This window comes from Egretta garzetta, unplaced genomic scaffold, assembly GCF_000687185.1.
Source record: "Egretta garzetta isolate BGI_Z169 unplaced genomic scaffold, ASM68718v1 scaffold640, whole genome shotgun sequence".
Taxonomy (NCBI): Eukaryota; Metazoa; Chordata; class Aves; order Pelecaniformes; family Ardeidae; genus Egretta; species Egretta garzetta.
The window spans coordinates 971,979-982,630 of NW_009258264.1; the positions used below are offsets into that span (position 1 = coordinate 971,979).

Genomic DNA, 10,652 nt, shown 5'->3' on the forward strand with positions numbered 1-10,652 from the left:
GTGTAAAGGCTGGTCCTGCCGGGGATTTAAGTGCATGCTCGTTTTCTGTTGTCGCTCCTTCGGGATTATCCTGCTTAAGAGAAAATGGGAGTATGGTAATGTTAAGGTTAATGTTTCTTAAGGATATATTTGCAGTGCAAAAGTCGATTAAAAGAAAAGAAGCTCTAAACGTCTTTTAATTTAGACGTTTGTGACACTTTTAAAAGTATCACAAATTAAGGTTTCCTGAGAGCTTTGCACTGTGTTTTGTTATTAAAATACAATCATGGTTACATTTTAAAGATCATGCAATAAACGAACGAGAACTGATGATCTTGCAGACTTGAAACGTGCTACGTGTGATTCATTCTGGCGTTGGTCTCTGTTTGCACCGACGGGAATTGTTGTGACTAACTGGTTTGTGTATGGGACATTTCCAGCCAGGTTTGGAGATGGATTATATGACTCCTATATGAGGATAGATCAGATTAGGTACCAAGAGCCTACAAATGAAGAACACAGCCCCTCAGGACTTCCTTCCCTTGGAAGATCTAACGTGAGTATTTTATTAAAGTTGTCTGGGTCTTCACCCAGTTGTGTTGTGTGGCAGTGAAAGCTGTCAAGGACTTGGATATCTCACTATAGAGAATTAATTAAAAAAAAGTGGGATGGTGCAGCTTTGTAGTAGCTTATTAACATTATTGCTTCTCCTGCGTGTAAAAATGATGTGTTACTGTGCTCAGCGTAGAAGGCAGCCCCAGAAATCCTACCATACTATCCTCAGCTCGTCTTCTAATCAAGGAATTTATTTTACAAATGGGTAATGTGTTACTGTGCTCAGCGTAGAGCTTGCTAGGCAGCTCCAGAAATCCTACCATACTATCCTCAGCTCATCTTCTAATCAAGGAATTTATTTTACAAATGGGTCGAGCGTTCTGCCACATCACCCTGGGTGTTGATAAGTGCATAAATCCACGCAGGCTTTGCTTTAACTCTTGCACGTTTCCATTTGCGTTTCCCTCATGAAAATTCCAAGAGATAAGTGCTTACGGACAGCCGGAGGAACAGCGTGGGCTTGCACGGCTGCCAAACATTTCACAAAAGCATCTTTCTCCTCTGAAAACTTTGGCGTTATCTGCCGCCGCGTTCCCTAGCAAAATAGCCCTTTATGGACTGAAGGTGTTAACGTGTCGCTTTATAAGCTCTGGGTTTCCTCAGCAGATGTGGCGTTACGAGATCTTCCCTCAGCTTCATTCAGGTCGTGTTCAGCTGTACAGTGATCTGACCTTGATACGGTTTTTAAATGTGTTTGGGCTGTTGCTGAATTCTGGCAGAAGTGAAGGAGCTTGAGCTTAAAAAAAACCCCCACTCTCTAAAATGTGAAAATCGGCATTTCGCTGAGTAAGATCCTTTTAAAGAATCATCACGGCGTGGGAATTTATTGTAAGAGATATTAGTAATCACGTGGTCTGTGCCGCTCACTGTAGCATGGGTCTGTGTTCTCCCTTTTTGGCAATATTGAGGGAGAGCGGAAGAAATGTAGAGATTTGTTGAGTTTGAAGAGTAGTGGGCTGGGTTTTTTTGCAGGGGGGTGGGAACTCTTAAACTGCAGTGTTTAAGTCATAGTGTAACCACAGCTGTTCAGAACGGAACAGAAATCCGTAGGATGGAACTCTTCAGTTAAGTACAAATAAAACACTCTGAATATTTTGTTTCCCTGGTGTATCTTATTCTTCGCCTGTGTTTTGTCCGTCTGTTACCTGTTCAGACAAGATGAAGGATTATAAAATGCCCAGTTTTGCCAGAGTGACACATCGAAAAATTGCAGCCTTTGTGGTATCTTGTGAGCAGGGACTGAGATGAAGCATGCGAGGATGAGAATCATGATGCTCAATTTTAATGGGAAAGCATCTGGAATTAAGTGATACTTGGGTTCTTTTTGCAAGATTTTTGTATTACGATGTAATGTTGTGTGAGAATTGAAAACTTCTGACGTCTGCAGCTGTCCGTTCTTTTCATCTTAGCTGTAAGAGAGCACAAATATCTCTGCTTTGAGAGTTTTAATTGAGTTTAATTCAGTATTGAGACAATAACTGATGCGCTTTTGCGCACTGTGATTGTGTAAGAACTGGGTTAACCGTTTCCTTCTCAAAGAAAATGAAGTTCTGGACGTGCAAATCTTCCACAGGCTGCCGCTTGTGTTGGCAGCCTCATTTCTTGGCTGCTAATAGCGCTTTATCAATGATACAAAACCTGTGCAGCCTGTGGTTTGTAAAAGCAAGCTGCTGAAAGGGAGCTGGTGTTACCCAGGAGTCATCTGACTTCAAGCGCAGCTCCTCTGTGTGTGTGCGTCATGTGGCGAGCAATTTGGGTAGTCCTCTACGAATGAAGGTTTAGTCCTTCCTACCGAACGGCTGTTGAGTTGGGTTTGAGATCTAAAGCTGCGCTTTCTTCATTAAGGAGTAGTTCCAGGATAAATGGAATTCCTTGTTTATTTAGGGATCCAAAGGTACGGAATGTTGGCCACAAACGGCGTTGGCAGAGTTGCTGTTGCTCGGGAAGAGGCAATAGGTAGAGGAAGCGCTGTTTCGTAGAATCACAGAATCATTTAGGTTGGAAAAACCCTTTAAGCTCATCAAGCCCGACCGTTCCCCTGCCATCCTGCCACTAAACCCTGTCTTTCACGCTTTATCACGCCGCTGCAATTTATGACGTTCAGGCTGTTAACGCCAGTTGCTGGAAATCAAGTAGTTGAAAGAAATTTGTGCAGTCCAGTAGCGCATTTTCAAGCGTTGGTGCTTCAGCCGTCCAGGCAGCTGGAGCGGGCTGCTCCGCAGCGCCCTGCTGGCACAGCCTGCCGCGGCCACGGGCTGCGTCGGGGCGGTTGTCTGCAGAGGTGCAGTTGGGACCGTTGTGAAATCGCAGTGATAAACCCCTGCTTTTGTTGTGCATACGATTGAAACCCATGTAGGAGGAATAGCGAGTTTTGATTGCAAAGGTGAAAATAAAGACTTCGACTGTACAAGGACAGGCTTGTTTTGGTTTGGGTTTCCCCCTCTCTCCTGCCCACCCCCCGGAAAACTTCAGAAAACAAACAAGTGGGAACCTTGTTCTGGGCTTATGTTCTTTGTTTATTTGTAAACCTACTGTTTGAGCCTGCGGGACTGAAGAGTCTGTTAGCCAGTTCCGAAAATACATCATTCGCATCTTGGAGGTTCAGCCAGGCTGAGAAGGCGGCGTTTATTCCGAGTTACCAGGGTTGGGCTTTGTTTTTTTCATCTAAGTCTTTCTGGAAAGGCGTGTCTCTGACAGTACACTGTATTTTGGGGTTGATAGGACTCAAAGTAGTGGAACTTAGTAGGATATATCCGACGGCCCCTAGTCACTGTTGATAAAGACTAACTTTGCAGAAAATGCCCATTTTTTGGGGGGCTGGTGAGCAAGAGATAACGTTTCAAGGCAGCACTGACAAACAGACTCTTAAGGGATGTGTGTAGTTGTTTTTGGCGAGAACATTCACTTCCCTTATTTACTGACTGCTGAGATGTTGGCTTGTATGTAACTAAAAAGGAATTTGGTTTTATTGCTGTGGATCTGCAGGTTTATTTATATTTTTTTGTTTGATTCCCGTGTAGTTATTTTGGTTTTCAGGGATTCGGTTTGGCATGTGAGCTCAAATCTTTATTTTTAGATTAAAGGACAAAATGGAAAACAGATGTTGCTGGTCTAGTCATGGCTTCTTCAGCGTGGCACGGGGTAGGACACCACCTCTCTGCTGTCCGTCAGCATGGAGCATCAGTGGGTAGGAAAGGGGGGTAACTGCTGCTCAGGCAAGGAGCTGAACTCCAGGGAATTGAGCGTTTAATCATTTGTAAAAATGACAAGCTTGCAAAACTTCACAGTGCTTTTCTCACCTTCTAGACGTTCATTTCAGATGTAAATATTTTAACACATGGCAATAAAAGGCAATGGTTAGAGGCTGCTGTCAACAAAGTTGGAGTAAGAGGTATTCCTGATTATTCAAAGCTTCCAAGCCTGTCTTAAGATAGTTGTGCAGCTGTCATGATTTCAAAGGGAGTTGTGGATGTGATGGTATTTTCCCCTTCAAAGAAAAAACATCTTTCTTTTTTTTTTTTCTTTTTTTTTTAAAAAGTATGGTTACTCTTGCCTTGCTCTGTCATCCTTCTGCTCCTTGCTCAGCTTGGTTTCACCAGCCGCGTGTCGCTTGCTGTCATTTCTCTGGCACGCTTGTCTTTGCAATATTCTTGACACTTCTCTGCACATTCATGTTATGTTGCATGTTCCAGACAGGTGCAAGTTGCATCTGTCCTTGGTTGGGTTTGCTGCACCCACGTTTAAAGCTAAACATAGCTGTTCCCCCGGCTGTTTGCTGACTACGTGCATACTAGTAGAGATAGGTATTGTGTCCTTGTTTGAGCGTTTGACTGTCTGGGCTTTACCCTTTATGGACTTAAAAATACACTGCATTTGTGCAAGTGCGTGTTTCAGTAAGTTGCATTGGGCTGCCCAGGGAAGGGGTCGAGTCCCCATCCCTGGGGGTATTTAAAAGCCGGGCAGACGAGGTGCTTAGGGCCAGGGCTTAGTGGTGGGATGGCAGGGTTAGGGGAACGGTTGGACTTGATGATCTTAAAGGTCTTTTCCAACCTAAATGATTCTATGATTCCATGATTCTCTTTGTGTACCCTTCTATAACTACGCTCGTAACTTGAGTTTAGGTCCAGCATTTTGTATTTGTTCCTAATAGAAATGTAAATCCTGTTGATGTTACAGTTTTTGGCTTATGTGGTATTGATTTTATTCTTAGTCTGTGCTTTAAAAGATAAAGTAAAGCGTTTTTTGTTTTGTTTTTCCATCTGTAGGTTTCTAGCAACAAACTTGCGATGAAGGATCACCCTCTGACTGGAAGTCAGGTCAAAGTGGAACAATTATTTGAAGACTTTGGCAACAGAAGGAGTAGCACTCTTCAGTCTGCAGGGATTACTGGTTCCGAAAGATCTCTTCCTTCCCTGACAAAAGATAAAAGTATAGAGAGCGTAAGCACTTCTAAAGGTGGTGGTAGTTCCTCAAAAGCACATAAAGCCATTTCCCAAGCTCCAGAGCAAGCTGTCAAACAGTACAAACATCAGTTATCTGCTTACGAACAGCAAGAGATATATAATTTTGCTGAAATTTACTTTGTGGGTCCAGCTGCAAAAAAGAGACAAGGAGTTATTGGTGGTCCCAACAATGGAGGGTATGATGATGACCAAGGCAGCTACATTCATGTGCCCCATGACCATCTTGCCTACCGGTATGAAGTACTCAAAATCATTGGCAAGGGCAGTTTTGGACAAGTTGCTAAAGTCTATGATCACAAACTCCACCAACACTTAGCCTTAAAGATGGTTCGCAATGAAAAGAGGTTCCATCGCCAAGCAGCAGAAGAAATCCGGATTCTGGAGCATCTGAAGAAGCAGGATAAAACGGGCAGTATGAATGTTATTCACATGCTGGAAAGCTTCACCTTTCGGAACCACATCTGTATGACCTTTGAACTCTTGAGTATGAACCTGTATGAGCTGATTAAAAGAAATAAGTTTCAGGGCTTCAGTATCCAACTGGTGCGCAAGTTTGCTCACTCTATACTGCAGTGTTTGGATGCCCTTTACAGAAACAAAATCATACACTGTGACTTGAAGCCGGAAAACATCCTCCTAAAACAGCAAGGGAGGAGTGGAATCAAGGTTATAGATTTTGGGTCCAGCTGTTTTGAGCACCAAAGAGTCTACACGTATATTCAGTCTCGATTTTATCGGGCACCAGAGGTAATTCTGGGAAGTCGCTATGGGATGCCCATAGACATGTGGAGTTTTGGCTGTATTCTGGTGGAGCTATTGACTGGATATCCTCTTTTTCCTGGAGAGGATGAGGGAGACCAACTGGCTTGCATGATGGAACTTCTTGGAATGCCACCCCAGAAGCTTTTGGATCAATCCAAGCGAGCCAAGAACTTCATCAACTCTAAGGGTCATCCTCGCTACTGCACTGTAACTACGCATGCAGATGGAAGAGTGACCCTTAACGGGAGTCGATCGCGCCGGGGGAAAATACGAGGCGCTCCAGGGAACAAAGACTGGGTGACGGCACTGAAAGGCTGCGACGATCCCTTGTTTATAGAGTTCTTAAAAGAATGTCTCAGCTGGGATCCTTCCGCACGCATGACTCCGAGTCAAGCTTTAAGGCACCCTTGGATTTGTAAACGAACGCCCAAACCACCCAGCGCTGATAAAACCTCCAATAAACGGATTTCTAGCTATACAAGCTCTTTCACGGGAATAGGTTCCAAGTTGCCTCCCGTAGTTGGAGTGGCAAACAAGCTGAGGGCTAATTTAACATCCGACTCCAATGGCAGTATACCTCTATGTACTGTGCTACCCAAACTGGTCAGCTAATAGAGAACTATGTATTTCCAGAATACATACCTTGTATTTTAATTGTTTGTTAATAATGTGTAAGGAAGTTAAATGCAGAGGTTTTTAACGGATTTACTTTTTACTAGAGGCTAAATCTTGAAGATAAAAAGTTCAGTCAAAATGTACACATTTAAAGGGCTAACTCTTACCCGGTTTTGCTCACGGCATGGTGCATCTGACACTCCTGGGTAGGTCGGCTCAGCTGTCCGGTAAAGCGACAGCGTGGCAGACGTGCTATTTAACAACACTGTTTTAGTAAATCAAACTCTTTCTTACCAGGATGGTTTAACAGATTCTTTTGCTTATGGCAGCAAGGGAAATCGATCTAAAATACGCAATTTCAGTTAATCTCCAGCTGAACTCTTTTTATTCTGGGAGAGTTTTTACATCTATTGTCAAAGCACAAATGCGTTCATGTAATGCGTTATGAACTTGCAAATTGCTAACTTGTATTTGAAGAATTTTATTTCTCTGCGCTGCTTTTCCCTTATCTATCCTGACTGAGATTTTTAAAAATACCACGTGATGTAGACACCGAAGGAATTTGGTGTTGAAATTTTATCATCTGAATATTTTTTTTTTTTTCCCCCAAAGGAGCGCAGAAATGCCATAAAACACAGGATATATCTGAATAAAACTCCTAACTTCTGTACCCGTTCTATTTCCCTTAAAAATTCTGTGGGAAGCTGGTAGGGGAATTCAAGATCAAGACTGGCCCATCACAAGCGTGGGCCAGTTTGTTCAGGGCTAATGGTTCAATTATACATTTCTTTGGAGCTCGGATTTAAGTCATCGGTTCTGCCAGGTGTGCGTGTGTTTGTTTTCCTGTGGTGTTCCCAAAACAAAAATGTTGAACTTTAAGAGTTGGTTTATATACATGTCTGAGATTCTGGTCACTTTAAAAATGTCTCCTTTTTTTGTGTAGCCTGAATTCCATGGAATTACATGGAGCTCTTTTAATAAAAAGCAAAGATGCCACCCCTCTTAGACAGGTAAAAGTTTTTAAGGCTCAGGACTGTAGCTAGAAAATGGGGGGCAGGGGGGCACAGCTGATAGTTGGAAGCATGCTCTGAAATCTAAGCATAATCTGTGAAATACCAGGAAAGATTGATAGGGTGCAAGAACTGGAGGATGCAAAACAAAATACATTATGGGAACGATTGCTTTATTTCTAATTGTATTCCTTCAGGTCTTTGCGAGAGAGATGCCTACGTTTTCTCATTCTTGAAATACAGGAGCTTCTATTTCCTCTTCCTTTATCTTCCGAGGACATGAAAAGGCGGTGCGACCTGTAACGACAACAGCACAACTCGTTGGGGTTGTTACTTCTCGCAGCCACATGGCTCAAGTCCATTTACAAAACCATCTGATCTCTTGCCAGGTGCCTGAACACAATTTTAAATACAATTTAGAGCTTTTATGAACAGAAGGTCTTAAATTTAATGAGCTTCCCTGAAGCAGGTTTTTAATGTTAAAACAAGGAGGCTCTCGGTTATACAAAGGAATTATCAGGGTGATTTTTAAGATAAGGTGACCACACGTTCAATACAAGACCCTCCCTCTGAGAAGATGGGGCTGCATTTTCTCCTCTGCTCTCTTTAATTACAGCACTGGTGAAATGCTGGGTGGAGGCCGGTAGAAAAAGTCAAAAAGACAGAGCCAAAGCTCCAGACTTCCCAGGACTGTTGTTTAAACTGAGGTTCTCGGGTACTTGGCTTTTCTGAGTTCTTTTGTTTTACAAGTGTAAATTTAATAAGCTTAGTAATAATATTAAAATAACAGTCTAGCCTTTATCCGTGCAGCTACAAGTAACACCAGCGAGTGTGGTATGTTCACGGTTTGCTTCGTAATAATGCATGAGTGGTATTTTTTTTTATTTTGCTTGGCTGAGTGGAGTTTTATTTGAATGGAGAATCAGGGAGGTGGATTTTGGGGGGAAGTGGCAGAAGATACCATCGATTTTAGTAGACTCTCTAATAGATGTGGCACGTTTCCAGAGCCAGAAACATTTTTCTTCCTCCTCTGCTCTTTACTCTATGCATTTTCTTACAAAATGTACCTGGTGAGTGAGGAGAAAGGAACCTTTCAGGAGCCATAGCTTGTTAGGAAAGATGTGTAGAAAAGCACTTTGTATAGAGACTGTAAAGGGATGGCGGTGCCTGGAGCCTGGCAGAGGATGGCAGTGCTGGTGTGCTCGGAGCTGTACAGACAGGTCTTCCCTTAGGAACACGGAGCAGTATCTTGGTTCTAAACCATTTTCATCCATGAAATGCCAAATGTAGAATAATCCTTCTCCTGTGACTTCTGGGAACTGGTTACTGTGAGGTAACTTCCAGTGTGACAGCCTCTGGTTTACCCACGGTAATCTCACTTAAGGCTGGGGCTGTGAAACTGCAGATAAAGTCATTAGCTGGAAAGAACATTGCTTTTTATCCAGAAAATGTGTTCGGCGTCACCTGACTGCACAAGGTGCCTGTTATGACTTGTGTGTGTTTAAAGCTGGATCTTGCTTACTTGGGAATACTGTGTTGTAAAATCAAGCGCGTGGTTAGCTGTCTCGCTGGTGTGGGTCTGTCTGTAGCCACAGCGGGTGAGAAGGAAAAGGACACGGCCTCAGCAGGCTTTTGCCGTATTGAAAAGGACTTCTTCATAACCCAGGGAATACGGCTGAGAATGTTTTGGTCTTGTTTCCAATTACTAAGCCCCATTTTTTTTATAAACTGCTTGCTTTCAGTGGATAACGTGACACAGTATTCCCCAACCGGAGAGCCCTAATGGATCTCCTGTCTGGGAGAGGGCTGGGGGATCGTCCCTGCAAGCACTTGACTCCTTGTGTTCCCTGTGAATTAGCACAGGAGTTGCCCACAGCCACGTTGGGCCAGGGGCTGTGTCCTTCTTCGGTGTCGTTTATAAAGGGTGGCCACGGCAGCAGTGGCTGGCTTCACCGAGATACAGTCGAATCCCGACTTCACACTTTGGAAAGCAGAACAGGAGTGAGGTCTGACATTGCCACAAGTCCATCATTTTCATTAGCTGTGATACTGGTTAGAATGTTAAAAATCGTCTAAAACTAAACTTGCCTAAATAGATTAACAGACCAGCTTTTATTTTTTCTGGTAACTCTGTGAGTTTGTTAATCTGCCAGCACAAGCGAGATTCCACAAGAACTTCCATCACGTCCTTCTAGGAAGTTAGCTCAAACCCAATGCAAATCACTTGGCTTCAGAGCAAAATGGACATCACGTTTATAAAAGTCACTTAAACTTGTTTTAAAATGTTCATTATAACGTTCCCTCTGGTTTACGGCACCGTTAGTCTCTGTACTATAAATAACGCGCTCTGGTTATTGTCTGCATTGTTACCTGTTTGGTTGAGCAATATTTTTATATAAACGAATGACAAGGCACAAGCATCACACCTGACGGATACACATTGCTTTTGCAGGGGGCTCCAGGTTTGATCTGCCTGTCCAAGTTGCAGGGGAAAGCTCGGTTTTATTTGAACTCAGTGGGACAGTGAAGTATTCTTCTTCCCTGCGGAACACGGTACCGCAGACGGACACCCAGGCCGCGTTTAGTTCTTCACAGGCTCGATCTTACTCATGCCAGCCGCTGAATGTGGAGCTTGTTTCACAGCAGTGACCTGGTTATAGAGATCTGTGTACAATAATACTCTTCACCAGAGGTTTTTTTATCCTTCTTGGATGGGAAGCTCGAGCTGTCCGGTAACCTAAGAATTCAGAACAGACTAACTGGAAGCTTTAAGGTGACTTTTGTGGAAGAGCGAGTGTGTTGCTCAATCTGAAATTGTTTACAATCGTTGTGATTCTCAGTGGTGCCCAGCGCCAGGACAAGGGGCAATGGGCACAACCTGAAGCACAAGAGGTTCCAGTTGAACGGGAGGAAGAACTTCTTGGCTTTGAGGGTGCCCAAGCCCTGGCCCAGGCTGCCCAGGGGGGCTGTGGAGTCTCCTTCTCTGGAGATATTCAACCCCCGCCTGGACGCTGTCCTGTGCCCCCTGCTCTGGGTGAGCCTGCTCGGGCAGGGGGGTGGCACTGGGTGAGCTCCCGAGGGCCCTTCCAACCCCTGCCATTCCATGATTCTGTAACTTCCATGCAGTTGAAGACTTTTTAACTTTTTAAGCAGCAATTTATCAGTAGAGGTTCTTTGCAATGGTCATCCTCTTTAGAACTACCTCTGA

At 43.7% G+C, this 10,652-nt stretch overlaps 1 protein-coding gene across 1 annotated transcript; it reads left to right on the forward strand.

The window, feature by feature from the left end:
- The first annotated feature begins 6 nt into the window (after positions 1-6).
- Positions 7-10,348, forward strand: DYRK3 (dual specificity tyrosine phosphorylation regulated kinase 3). The gene is made up of 2 exons (XM_009647896.2): positions 7-535; positions 4,860-10,348. The coding sequence occupies exons 1-2, from the start codon at positions 452-454 to the stop codon at positions 6,429-6,431; spliced, it is 1,656 nt and encodes a 551-aa protein (XP_009646191.1). The 5' UTR covers positions 7-451; the 3' UTR covers positions 6,432-10,348.
- The last annotated feature ends 304 nt before the right edge of the window (positions 10,349-10,652 follow it).